Source organism: Saccostrea echinata, unplaced genomic scaffold, assembly GCF_033153115.1.
Source record: "Saccostrea echinata isolate AGI-Se365-2 ecotype Australia unplaced genomic scaffold, CSIRO_AGI_Sech_v1 ptg000007l, whole genome shotgun sequence".
Lineage (NCBI taxonomy): Eukaryota > Metazoa > Mollusca > Bivalvia > Ostreida > Ostreidae > Saccostrea > Saccostrea echinata.
The window spans coordinates 1978289-1992533 of NW_026889756.1; the positions used below are offsets into that span (position 1 = coordinate 1978289).

General features: G+C 34.7%; 1 protein-coding gene across 1 annotated transcript in view; it reads left to right on the plus strand.

Moving 5' to 3' along the window:
• The first annotated feature begins 3525 nt into the window (after positions 1–3525).
• LOC133180720 (F-actin-monooxygenase MICAL3-like) overlaps positions 3526–14245 on the plus strand; it is a 42652-nt gene continuing 31932 nt past the window's right edge. The window contains exons 1-10 of the mRNA XM_061315191.1: positions 3526–3810; positions 5448–5655; positions 6314–6427; positions 6975–7073; positions 8106–8620; positions 9584–9789; positions 10165–10283; positions 10553–10703; positions 11463–11659; positions 11991–12088. Of these exons, the coding sequence (XP_061171175.1) occupies positions 3559–3810; positions 5448–5655; positions 6314–6427; positions 6975–7073; positions 8106–8620; positions 9584–9789; positions 10165–10283; positions 10553–10703; positions 11463–11659; positions 11991–12088 (1959 nt within the window). The 5' untranslated portion in view covers positions 3526–3558. The remainder of the gene's footprint in view (positions 3811–5447; positions 5656–6313; positions 6428–6974; positions 7074–8105; positions 8621–9583; positions 9790–10164; positions 10284–10552; positions 10704–11462; positions 11660–11990; positions 12089–14245) is intronic.

Sequence of the window (14245 nt, forward strand, 5' to 3'; positions counted from 1 at the left end):
TTGTCTACCAAAATACAACTGCATGATGTGCAATTTTCCAACACTTAGAACATTCGAATTCTGTGTAGAAACTCTAATTACTCTTTTCAACTACTTGACTATACTGTTCATATAATTTGTAATATATACACGTAATATTTCATATTGAAGAATAAATATAGATTATTTTGGAAAATAATTGGAATTATTGCTTATTCATTGGGGGGGGGGGTTAATTATAATTTCTAACATAAATGCACTCTTTAATTCTATTTTTTTTATCCACTTACCTGCCCAATGTTTGAAAATAAAGTTTTGAAAAACAATCAATAAAAGAGTGGCAAATTCTTGTTTTGACAGGACCTCTAATTTATACGTATTAGTTTTACCACAATTCATTATACAAAGTTGTAACCGTTAGTTGGGTTTTATTCAACATCATTCAACTGTAATTTAAAAAAAAAATGCAGATCTTTTGCTTTTTAAAATTGCATTGTAATTTCCATCTACAAAAGGAATACTTTCAATGTGCTTTTTGGTACAGGTCACAACGTATTTCAACTAGTATACGTCCCTGATGTATTAATTAATTTTTTTTTTCTATTAAATAATAATCACAGTTTAATTACGTAGTTCAATAAAGTAACATTCAATTATCGAAGAAAGAAGAAAATTCTCGAAACAATATTTCTTTAGCCAAAACAAAACCGTAATAACTATGTGCAGTTTTGGTTGTTAGTGTATGACGTTGCGTTATCACTAGCTGCACGGACTATCATGATCTCTGCATGTACAGTAGGCCTACTGTTGATTACCTGTATATTGTGTGCGCTCAAGCGGAAAGGGATTTCGCATGGTGACTTCTTTGTGTTAAATAATGGGCTTGGATAGAGTCGCATTTATAAAATATATGGTTAAAATGACACTTGTAAAAAATTTTTTTTGATAGGGCGGGGTTTTTTTCCCGAACCCCCCCAAGCCCCCCTGAATCCGCCACTGCATTCGACGCATTCGAAAAAAAAAAATTAAGTCGGGCTCGAAAGTACTGTTTGACAGAAAGAGCAAAATGGCGGTTGTAGAACAAAAAAGATCAAACATGTTTATATAATTATTTTTCGCGTTTGGCTCCAAAATTAAAGGAACATAAATGTTAAAGGTAGGTCTTTGAAATGAAACCGTAGTTTATTTAAAAGGGAATATAGAACAGTAATTTCTTTGGAAGTGACATTTTGAACTATGACTCACGGAAGAGTCAGTTGAACGATGTCTAATTATCTCTAGTATCTTTTGCTTTTCCTGATTATCACATGATTAGTCATTCAAGTTTTATATGTTATGTACCACTAGAAATACAATATGTTTTGAATAAATTGATTCTCATGATACATTGGTTCACGAGACCTGAACAAAATTAATTTTTTTCATTGTTTATACATGTATGTAGCACACCTGTGTACACTTATGCATGTATTTCACTATTTTTCTTCTTGAAAATAATGCATTAATCAAATAAGATAGGAAGCTAGCTTAGATAAAATGTAAATAGCAGATTGGATGCAATAGTTTACTTGGTATGCTTGGTGGATCTATTTTTTTGTCTTTGAATATTTATTCTCTTGAACAGGTCTGATACAATCACTAGATTTAGCTATGTAGCTTGTATGACCTACATAGCTTTATTTACCTACCTGAAGTAGCTTTATTTAGCTACTAAATCAAACTTATTTCTTAAGGAGGCTCATTACACCCACATTTTATTTAAGATTTCATTACAGCACCACTTATAATGTAGATGTTAGATATCCAAATGGAGGTTGTGATATCATAAATATTTTTAGTGAATTTTTAAACTTTTTTCTGATTTTAGTAAAATATTTTATTTCAAGTTAATTATTAATAGAATTGCAGAAATTTCAGTGTCAGATGATGGACATCTTCTTTAGACATGTACACAAAATGACAATACTTCATAATATTTAATATTATTTTTATTAGAAAAAATAGTTTTCTCCAAAAAAAACAATGAATGCCATTTTCTTCTTAATTTGTGCTTCAATAATTTGGAAAATGAGTTCTAAAGAGACAATGAATGTATTTCAATGAATTACGTGTGGCAAATTGAATGAAGAATGTTTTAACGAAATGAAAATTCCAATTTAACAAATATTTGGAATAAAAAGTCCACTTGCAAGAGTTATCTTTCCTAATTACCCAAGACTCAAAACACAAAGGAACGTTTGAACATTACATCTAAAGATCAGAATAAAGCTTTAAATTTCTCGAGTATATAATAAAAACAATGAAAACAAGTATATAAATCAACACGAGTACAATAAATAGTGCAAGTAAATTATTTTTTTATTTCAACAAGGTTGTAGAATTTAACTCGAATTTCCTCCATACATACATGTTGTCATTGATAGAGCTCACACCGCTTTCGCTATGACATTGTACATTACTTGTTTAGCGATGATTTGGCTGTTGTTTTCTTTGGTTTCTACTTAAAAACAATCTTTCTTCGTGTATACATGATGAATCCGTTACTTTGTTTTCACTGTTTACAACATCACATGTTAAGTCTATTTTTAAAGCGTTTTAAAGATCTGGTCACATTATAAGGGAACCTGTAGAATTCGTCCCCAGAGGAAAACGGACCAAACAATGGAGGTTTATTTTTTGTGTAGTACGTCATCAAAAAGTGGTGTAATGAGCCTCCTTAAATTGGTATTTTTCCCAGAAAGTGCAGAAAATTGCACTATGATGCAATGATAATTTTCAACTTTGAACTCATCTGAAAACAATTCATGAAAAAATCACTCTTGGAGATGCGTCTTTTTCTGCGCAATTGCAATCAAAGTTCTAAAAGTTCTGGGGCCTTATACAACAGTTAATTTGTGATCCAACAGTTATTTCTTAAGTGACATAACAAAGAAAACCAGTTTTGGTTAACATGAGCACAATGAGAAGTAATCATACTTATCCACGCCTCATCACACACAAGGAGTGCACAGTTACTCAAACAATGGAAATACGTACTTTCCTCAAAAGTGTTCAAAGGCAGCAATGTTAAAACTATCTCTGCTTCAGATTGCTTTTTAAACAATACCTAGAATAAATATTAATAGACATTTACTTGCGACTTTTTGTCTTTTTAAAATAAGAAGCAAAATTGTGAAAAAGTTGCCTTGAAATAGCTAAATAAAGCTACCTGAGGAAGGTAAATAAAGCTACGGTAGGTAATTTTAGCTACATAGCTAAATGTACTGATTGTACTGGACCTGTTGAAAATATGAAACATAAAATCACATGACTATAGAAAAGGAGTTTTAACTGAAATGCACTAATAATAATTTTGAGTTTCCAGACTTAAAAAAAAATCTATCAAGAGAGAGAGAAAAAAAATAGCAGGGTGAATAGGAGATGATTACATGATTTGGGAATAAATAATTGAACCTTTTATTAACAATGACAACACATTTTCATTGGGAGGTTGTAACAGTATACATTATTTCTAACCGTATATAGATGTTGTAATGCGTCTGGGATCAATCGTGAGATACAGATAGGGATGAGATAGTGATGGGTACTCATGGTGGAAGTGTGGACTACATTTTCGACAGCTTCCTCAAGGCCGGAACCTGTAAGTCCATTCTCGGCTCATTCCATCAGCTCTGTGAGGTCCTCGAACTAAAACACACCAACCATCGACTGTTCTACCGTCGTCTCAGTAACCAGCTGACATCATGGAAAGCTCAGACTGTGTGGGTGAAGCTAAACAAGAGAATGGCTCAGAAAGAATACAAGAAAGGGGAAGCATGTGCCAACACAAGGGTAAGTTAGACAAGGGTTATGGGTGGCTCAGAAAGAATACAAGAAAGGGGAAGCCTGTGCCAACACGAGGGTACCGTAAGTTAGACAAGGGTTATGGGTGGCTCAGAAAGAATACAAGAAAGGGGAAGCGTGTGCCAACATGAGGGTAAGTTAGACAAGGGTTATGCGTGACTCAGAAAGAATACAAGAAAGGGGAAGCCTGTGCCAACACGAGAGTACCGTAAGTTAGACAAGGGTTATGGGTGGCTCAGAAAGAATACAAGAAAGGGGAAGCCTGTGCCAACACGAGGGTACCGTAAGTTAGACAAGGGTTATGGGTGGCTCAGAAAGAATACAAGAAAGGGGAAGCGTGTGCCAACACGAGGGTAAGTTAGACAAGGGTTATGGGTGACTCAGAAAGAATACAAGAAAGGGGAAGCCTGTGCCAACACGAGGGTAATTTAGACAAGGGTTATGGGTGACTCAGAAAGAATACAAGAAAGGGGAAGCCTGTGCCAACACGAGGGTAAGTTAGACAAGGGTTATGGGTGACTCAGAAAGAATACAAGAAAGGGGAAGCCTGTGCCAACATGAGGGTAAGTTAGACAAGGGTTTTGGGTGACTCAGAAAGAATACAAGAAAGGGGAAGCCTGTGCCAACATGAGGGTAAGTTAGACAAGGGTTATGGGTGACTCAGAAAGAATACAAGAAAGGGGAAGCCTGTGCCAACACGAGGGTAAGTTAGACAAGGGTTATGGGTGACTCAGAAAGAATACAAGAAAGGGGAAGCCTGTGCCAACACGAGGGTAAGTTAGACAAGGGTTATGGGTGACTCGGAAAGAGTACAAGAAAGGGGAAGCCTGTGCCAACATGAGGGTAAGTTAGACAAGGGTTATGGGCAACTCGGTACAGGAAAGGGGTGGGGGTGAGCATGAGCTAATGGAAGTGCAAGTTAGACCAGATTTAAAGATGACTCACTACAAGAAGTCAGGGAAGCTCATGCCTATAGATGGGTAATTTTGACCAGAAGCTGACTTGATTTAAGAAAAGGGCCGGGGGGGGGGGGGGGGCAAACAAGGATAAGTTAATGTTTATAGCTGACCCACTACAAGAAAGGTAAAATCTATAGTGTACCAACACTAGTTTTAACAACATAAGTTTGACCAGGGATACAGCTGACTAACTACAAGTGGTTTGAACTTTTCTTTAACATTTACCTTGTTTACATTAGTAAATGTTTTGGCATGTAAGTTGATGTATGATTATTGAATCTTTATATAATGCAGTTATAGTCAATGTATCTTTTTGATGCATTGGATTTAAAGCAATGTAAATTTTATTTAAAGAATTAGATATAATGTTTTTGTAGTAAACTAGACTAAGAATAGATGATGGTTTGTTTATCAAGAAATCTTTTGTTAAAATTGGATGTTATTATAGAGTCTTTGAAATCAGTAGTCCTGAAAATAAAGTTCATCATGTTTAAATTTTTGAAAAGCTAGAAAAATGTACTTTGTAATAATTTGATATATAGTTTCTTTGTAATCTTGAATTTGTACATACAATTGACAGGTCCTGGAGATTTGGTCCGGTCCTTGTGGTCTGAGGGCGGCTGTTATAGTCAGTAATTGTGACTTTTTCTGTATTTACTATTTCAGGTCCTGGTGATTGGGTCCGGTCCTTGTGGTCTGCGGACAGCTATAGAAGCGGCTTTCCTTGGCTGTAAGGTGGTGCTGGTTGAGAAGCGGGACAGTTTCTCACGGAACAATGTCCTACATCTCTGGCCGTACCTCATCACTGACCTAAAGAATCTGGGGGCCAAAAAGTTTTTTGGAAAATTTTGTGCTGGTGCTATTGACCATATAAGTGAGTTGAAGAATTTATGGCACATTCACTGCACTTTTGTTGGTGTTTTAATAAAAATGTATGAAGACTGGGAAAAAATTTGATAAATGCAGCATAATTTGCTGTTCCATGTTTAAAATATTAGATTTCCTATGAACTAGATGTAAAACGTACATTTAGCTAGTCGTGAAGAACTTTCAGTTTTCATTTCCTTGATCTCTCCTTAATAGTCTGTTAAGTTTTACTCATGAAAATAAGGAAGATCATATAATACCATTTATACATTAGTATCATAAGGAAAATAAGAGTTTTCTGTTCTATCTTATTCATCATCATGATCATACCATCTTAAAAACTAGCTTCACAAAATCCTGTGCATTTTCTATGTTTAGCAAATTAAAAGTAAATTTGAATTTACTTAAGGAAAATATACGTAATTGATCCAACAAAAATGTTTTAGAAAATAACAGTACTGTACATGTACAATAGATGTTCCTAAAAATAGAATAATTTCTGAATGCAAAATTGGTTCAAGTCTTACTCTTTGCAAACATTTATCTTGGAGTTAAGATTGGTAAATTAAATTCAAATTAGACAATATGCTTTTGTGTGCTATTTTTTACATGTATGTCCATGTGAGTAGAGCTTCAGTATCATCAGAGACTTCTGGTTATTTCAGGCATTCGACAGTTACAATGTATACTGATGAAGGTGGCGCTACTGGTCGGAGTGGAAATTCACGTCAATGTTAGTTTTGATGGACTGATTGAACCAACAGAGGAGAAGCCTGGTGGTAAATTTACAATCATTTATCATAAGTAAAGATAATAAATTGAGATATTAATGTAACCTTTATAGCTTCTAAACTGTATGTGTGGAACTTCAGTATCTTTTATTTGTGTATGGATTCATTATCCTTGATTAAAATCTGGCATACTTATAGGGCAGGGACGATACATCTTCTATATGGATATGTATCACTATATTTGTGCCATGACATGATACATGATATCACGATTTTTTTAATCATAAAATTTTCATTTTGTATTGATATAAATTATATATTAATATTTCTTCACGAATAAGATTAATTTATTTATAGAAGCTGTATATCTGTGTAAAACAAAATTATTTATTTTTTATAATAACAAAGTGGTGTTAATTATTATGAATTTCATATTTATAAACATATTTATTTTATATATGAAACCCAAAATGTTCAGTATTAAAACAAGGAAAAATTTTGATGCATTGTTCCAGCCCTAAATGATTTTCTAAAAAATTTTTAGTGACTTTATGCAGAATATACCCAATCATACAAATTTACTCAATTTTTGCAGTAGGATGGCGGTGTGCCTGTACCCCAAGTGATCATGTAGTTTCGGAATATGAGTTTGACGTTTTGATTGGTGCTGATGGAAAAAGGAACACACTTCAAGGCAAGTACACAACTATTTCAGTTCATATTTTTATTTTGATAAATTAAGTTTTGCTTGTTAAGTAAAATTAGGGCTATCCTGGTTCCCTGAAATAACCGAAAACCACAGTCCAAGTTGTTCTGTTCAGTTTTGGTTCCAATTTTTCCCATTTTTTGTTAAATTTCAATTTGTGAAATTTTAAAGATAGATAACTCTTACTGCCAGGGTTCTTTTCTGTTTAGTATAACATGAATAAAGCTTTTCAGATACCAGTATGTTTAAAATAATGGATAGTGAAGTATAAATAACCTGAATGAGTTACTTAAGAAAAATAAAATCAGGGAAAGATAACCCAAAATAATGACATTTGATAACTTAAGGGCTATTCCAGGAAAAAAAATGTATGGGAGGGTTGGATGGCATTTCATATATTTTTTTATAGGTAGTGGGGCTAGAGCAATTAAATTTGCATGGGTGGTTGTCCTCATCCGATATATTTTTAGATAGGTGGTTGTATTTACCCTCACAAATAATCAACTGTACTATTTATTTCAGCTGTAGCAGAAAAGGCACAAAGTTTTTATTTGGTTGTATGAAAAGTATTTTTAATTTAATGGGGGGTGGGGGAGAAGGTAATTGAAAATGTATGGGTGGTGGGGTAAAATCAAAAGTGCCTTCCAACACCCCCTGGAATAGCCCTAAACAAATTATTTCAATAAATTGTTTCCATCATGCCCCTGATTGATCAGAAATGGATGGAATAAATATCGCACTGAGCGAGAGTGGTCTATAGTAGTCCTAAACACCAGATGTAACATGGTCAGGGATTGCTTTTAAAGGGGAATTTAATGTAATAAATAAAGATTTTTTCAAGTTCAATTCATGAAATTAAATAATATATGGAAAGAACAGATTAAAAAAAACCTGAAACTAAAATTAAAATTTACTGAACCGACCCTAAAAGCTTTGGAACAGTGACAATTCTAAATAAGATGATTTGTTTATTTGTGCAGTTATGTTTGTACACAATTGTAAATCTTGGAATGTTTGTAGGTTTCAGAAGGAAGGAGTTCCGTGGAAAATTAGCCATAGCAATAACAGCAAACTTCATCAACCGCAACACGACAGAGGAGGCTAAAGTGGAGGAAATCAGTGGTGTGGCTTTTATCTTTAATCAGAAGTTCTTCAAGGACCTGAACGAAAAAACAGGAATCAATCTGGAAAACATTGTGTATTACAAAGACGACACTCACTATTTTGTAATGACCGCAAAAAAGAACAGTTTACTGGACAAAGGTGTATTACGAGAGGACAGGACAGACACGGCTCTATTGTTGTCACCGGATAATATTGACAGGGATGCTTTACTGGATTACGCAAAAGAGGCGGCAAATTTCTCCACTAACTTTGCTTTGCCAAATTTAGAATATGCGATTAATCATTACGGACAACCAGATGTGGCCATGTTTGATTTTACTTCCATGTTTGCAGCTATGAATGCTTCCAGAGTTGTCGATAGAAATGGCCACAAGCTTTTAATTGGACTTGTTGGAGACAGTTTGTTAGAGGTAACTTTTGTATATTTCTTTGTAATATTGTAATCAGCTTCACTAAAAAAGTGCTTCTCTACTCACAAACCCTTCATCTAACATGCTATAAGAAGTTTGGATAATTACTATTTTGTGAGTAATGATTAAATTAATTTATACTGGTAGAGCATTCAACATGTTTTATGCAAAAGAAGGGTAATTTACAAATCTCCATTGAGGGTGTTTTTTGTTTATTAATAAATATTAGAGAGGTTGACGTACACGTACACATTGTTTGAAATTTGTCTGTTGAGATTCAATGACGCGTAACATGAATGTGTAGACTGTAATCGGAGTCTTTGTTTCAACTATTTTGTAGTTACGTGAAATTAGTTTGACTTAAGTTAGTGGGCAAAACATGGTTAAAATAAGTGTTCATGAAACTCAACATCCTAAATAATTAACAACAATAACAGTTTCACACATAAATTGACTAGTTTTTACTGAAAAATCTACAAGTTTACACCTACGTGTAGATGCCTTTTTACAAGTCGTAGGAACGTGTAGAAAACTTATCAACACCTAAACAAGAAATTTAGGGAATTCCCCTACTAGACGTACACGTACACGTATGGAATCTCAACCTCTCTGTTATAAGGAATGAAAGACTTGTGTAAGCAGTGATTCATGAGAAAACGGAATAATCATTTTATAAATAGCTTTAAGTATGTTAAGTACATGTAGTAAAATTTTAAATTGTCACTTGCTTTTATCAGTGATGCAGTTTATAAACATTTTATTTATAGTTAAGTATAAAGCTCATACGCCATAAAAAACAAATCCCAGCTGATTCGTAAATGATTTGTAGGTAGAAAAGCATACCAAAAACACTTGTCTAGCAAATTATTATATTAACCGAAATAAATCATGCAAGATAAATTTGTTGTGTATTCTCACACAATTAACCTGTCAAGTGTACAAAACAAATTCTTTATATTTCAGCCATTTTGGCCCACAGGATCGGGCTGTGCTCGTGGATTCCTGGGTGGATTCGATGCTGCCTGGATGATTCGGAGCTGGGCTTCGGGGAAAATGACGCCACTCCAGGTCATAGCCGAGAGAGAAAGCATCTATCAGCTCTTGTCACAAACTACACCAGAAAACCTCAGCAAGAATTACAGTGAATACACAATTGACCCAAACACAAGGTATGAAGGAATATGGAATATCATTGATAAAACCAGGCACAGAATTAACTTTACTTTCTTTTTATCAGAATTTTTGATTAGTATTTGATTTATAAAATTCTAAAAAAATTTGAATCCCCCCCCCCAACTAAAATGTAAAAGAAATTTTCTCCTACACAGTTAAGACAGATACTCTGTTTCTGTTGAATTCAGCTCATCTGCTTTCTTGTATAAAGTAAATGTTAAGCTGACCCAACGTCCTAGATCCAATGTTAAATTTAATATGCATGAATTGTTTTCTTAATGATCAATACAATGTTGTAAAACTTAAATGTGTACCCAGAGAAGCCTTTTTTTTTCATGTATTGACACTATACTGTATATCTTGATTATTAGGTACCCTAACCTCAATACAAAGTTACTCCGCATTGAACAAGTGAGACATTTATACGACTGTGGAGATCGATCGTATGAAGATGAAATCCTTGATTTACCAGCCAAACGTCCCAGAAGTGGTATATACATGTATTTGTTGACATGAAAGAAAATTCCCTTTTGTTCTATTTCAGTGCTTTTTTCCCAATTGAATTGGTACCGGACCCATTCCCAATGAGTAGAAAAAAAAAAAATTGCTGTTAAAAATTTTTTACGACTGGATCCTTTTTGAACTGTCATTTTCAAATTTAAAATTTTTAGGTATGACCATATATCTAGTGAGTAAACTTACAATATAATGGTAAGTTTACTCACTAGATATATGGTCATTAATTTTTTTGTATTCCAGAAGAGTTGATAGACAGCTATACCTTGTTACACTGGTGCCAGCGTGTCCTAAATAACAAGTTCCGTAACGTCCACATCATTGACCTGACCACGTCCTGGAGGAGTGGACTCGCCCTGTGTGCCTTAATACACACCTTTAAACCTAGTCTTATGTAAGTTTACAGCCTTTATACACACCTTTAAACCTATTCTTATGTAAGTCTTTCTTCATCTCTTAGATTTTTCTTTTTAGCTCACCTGAGCTGAAAGCTCAAGTGAGCTTTTCTGAACACCCGATGTCCGTCTGCCCGTCCATCTGTAAACTTTTTACATTTTCAACTTCTTCTCAAGAACCACTGGGCCAATTTTAACCAAAGTTGGTACAAAGCATTGAATTTCTTTGGTAAAGGGGAATTTAAATTATTAAAATGAAGGACCAAACCCCCTTACAAGGGGAGATAATCAAGAAAAGACAAAAGTAGGGTGGGGTCATTAAAAAAATCTTCTCAAGAACCACTTGGCCAGGAAAACTGAAACTTATGTGGAAGATTCTGGAGTAGTGTAGATTCTGAATTGTTAAAATCATGACCCCTGGGGGTAGGGTGGGGCCACAATAGGGAATTCAAGCTTTACATTGAAATATATAGGAAAAATCTTTTAAAAGCTTCTCCTCAAGAACCGTTGGGCCAGAAAAGCTGAAACTTATGTGGAAGCATCCTGGGGTCACAATAGGTTTTACATGGGGTGAGATCTGGTGAAGAACAGCAGGGCCAAAGTTTCAGAATAATTAAGAATCAATATTTAGGATTATCCCATTAATTTATAACGGCACTATAAATGTACATCTGCTACTTTTAACTGTAGATTTAAAGTGTTGTAACAAAAGAAAGTATCTGCTATGATGATAATTAACTGTAATATGATATTTTCAGAGAGTTTAACTCCTTGTCGTCATTAGACGTGGCTAAAAATAACCAGTTGGCGTTTGATGTGGCCCACACAGAGCTGGGTATCAGTCCAGTGATGACCGGTCAGGAGATGTCCACCTGCTCCTGTCCTGACAAACTGACCATGGTCAGCTATCTGTCCGAGTTCTACCACAAGTTCCACAAAGAAAGGAATCCAAGTGGTATGTTGTTTTATTTGTTTTATCATGTTAATTATTTAATAACTTTTTTTTTGCAAAGTTACACAACCCTCATTTTTGACAGTCAACTATTGATCTCCCTGTCTTAACCCCTCCTCCATATTCCAAAAGTAAGTGTAAGACCCCCCCCCTCCCCTCCCCCCCCCCCCCCCCCCCCAAAAAAAAATCAAAGAGAGGAGTGGATGATTTTATCTTTTACATTTATAGATAAGGACATAAAAGCCAGTCACTCTTAATTAACCTTCACATTATAATGAATTAATGAATGAAAACAATAATTGTATAAACACCAGAGTGTCTAATGATGTTTCAGTGGAGTCCCCTGTCCGAAGGGAAAGCCATAAATCTCCTCTACACAGAACTCTTCTACAGAAAATCCGCAGTAGTGCCAAATTCTCCAGATCTAAGAGGGTAAGTTGTACAGTAGTGTCAAATTCTCCAGATCAAAGAGGGTAAGTTGTACAGTAGTGCCAAATTCTCCAGATCTAAGAGGGTAAGTTATACAGTTGTGTTAAATTCTCCAGATCTAAGAGGGTAGGTTGTACAGTAGTGCCAAATTCTCCAGATCTAAGAGGGTAAGTTGTACAGTAGTGTCAAATTCTCCAGATCTAAAAGGGTAAGTTGTACAGTAGTGTCATATTCTCCAGATCTAAAAGGGTAAGTTATACAGTGGTGCCAAATTCTCCAGATCTAAGAGGGTAAGTTATACAGTAGTGTCAAATTCTCCAGAACTAAGAGGGTAAGTTGTACAGTAGTGTCAAATTCTCCAGATCTAAAAGGGTAAGTTATACAGTAGTGTCAAATTCTCCACATCTAAAAGGGTAAGTTATACAGTGGTGCCAAATTCTCCAGATCTAAGAGGGTAAGTGACTGACTCTAAGGTATCCCACCCATAATTTTTGAAAGGAAAGTGCTGATGATCCAGACTACTGCCCTAGTTAAAAATCACAATATGGCTGTCGAGATAACAGGTTAAGGCATCAAGATTAAGTTTGGTCTTGAGTGCTAATTCATAAGGGAATGAATGTAATACTTCCACACAGTCACAGTGGTGGTTTCTGAAGGCTGTCTATACTAGAACTCAATGACGCTATCAAAGACAGCTCCCTCAACTTCAGAAGTTGGTCGCTTCCAGAAAAGCTTCAGCAAGATTTTCTGATTACATTTTATAAATTTGACAATGTTTAATAAAATCATAAGCACTATTTATAGTGCTGAAACACTCTAGTTTTGATACATAGCGATTGACCAGATGCATCACTAAAAGTGTCGGGTTCTGTAAGTTTAAAACGTCTGGTTGTTAGGATGCCGTTGTTTCATTACACGAATCATCGGAATGTAGAAAATGCAAAAGAAAAGAGACGGAAGTAGGAAATAAATGATCTTGATTTCTACACTCAACGTTGAAGCACTGTTGATTAAAATATGCTAGTTTTGAAATTATTAAAAAAAAAAAAAAAAAAAAAATTCCCGAGTCTGTTTTTGATGAGGAAAAAAGGGAAAAGAAAGGCTCCCTCCTGCATTTTTTTTTTGAGAAAACTGGCTTGAGAACCAAGTTATTGATTTTTTAGGCCTTAGTAAAGGTCACACATATTTCAACTTGAGCCCAATTACTTGAAATCTAAACTAGAAAAATGTGAATTATGTTTAGAGCAACAGCACTTTCCAGACACAACAAGATATGGAGAAATAATCTGTAATGACTTGAAATAATTAAATTTTTAATTTTAACTAAGGTTTGCCCTTGCAATATTGAAATTTGATTTTGACCTCCATGCAGTACATATTATATGCATTATTATTATACAATTAATTACTCCTTATGAGGTCAACATGGTGAAATAAGGACCCGAGACCTGGCTGACGAGGTGACCTGACCTGACCGAGGCCGCGTAGTGGCCGGGGTCTGGTCAGGTCAGCGAGTACAACGACAATCTGGTGCAGACTTTTACTGTACATAAGAGCCAAGTCTGCTAGGGGTGAAACGATACACCTCCTTCACGGTTCAATACGTATTGTATAATTTTGTCTCGGTTCGGTTATTTTCGGTACGATACATTTTGATAGAAGGAAACAAATTCAACGTTGTTTTATGCTTTCGTTTTCTAAATCTAGTCACATATTTTACGAATTTTATTTGCAAATTGACTAGAAGAAATTGATTAAAATTATTTGACTGTCAAAAATTATTTTACAAGCTATCATTCATAAAAAAATTTACGTTTTTCTATACTATTTATACTGAGTAACGTGCCAAACCCGACTGAATAACGATCCCGCCCGAAAAATGAACCGAACCGAATATTAGAGATTTTGCACCGTGTATCAAACCGAGAAAAAATACCGCGGTGAATCGATACCGCGGTGAACCGTTTCACTCCTAAAGTCTGCATTCTTTGAATTTGACATTGTAACGAAAATTTCAATGAAAACGATAAATTTTAAGGCGCATCTGAAGGACAATCGTATTCCGTATCATAAAAAGACTATATATATTTCTATTTTTTTGTAATGAACAGTCATTACTGTATGCATTAATTTTTAAATTTGTATGGAATTTAGATTAAT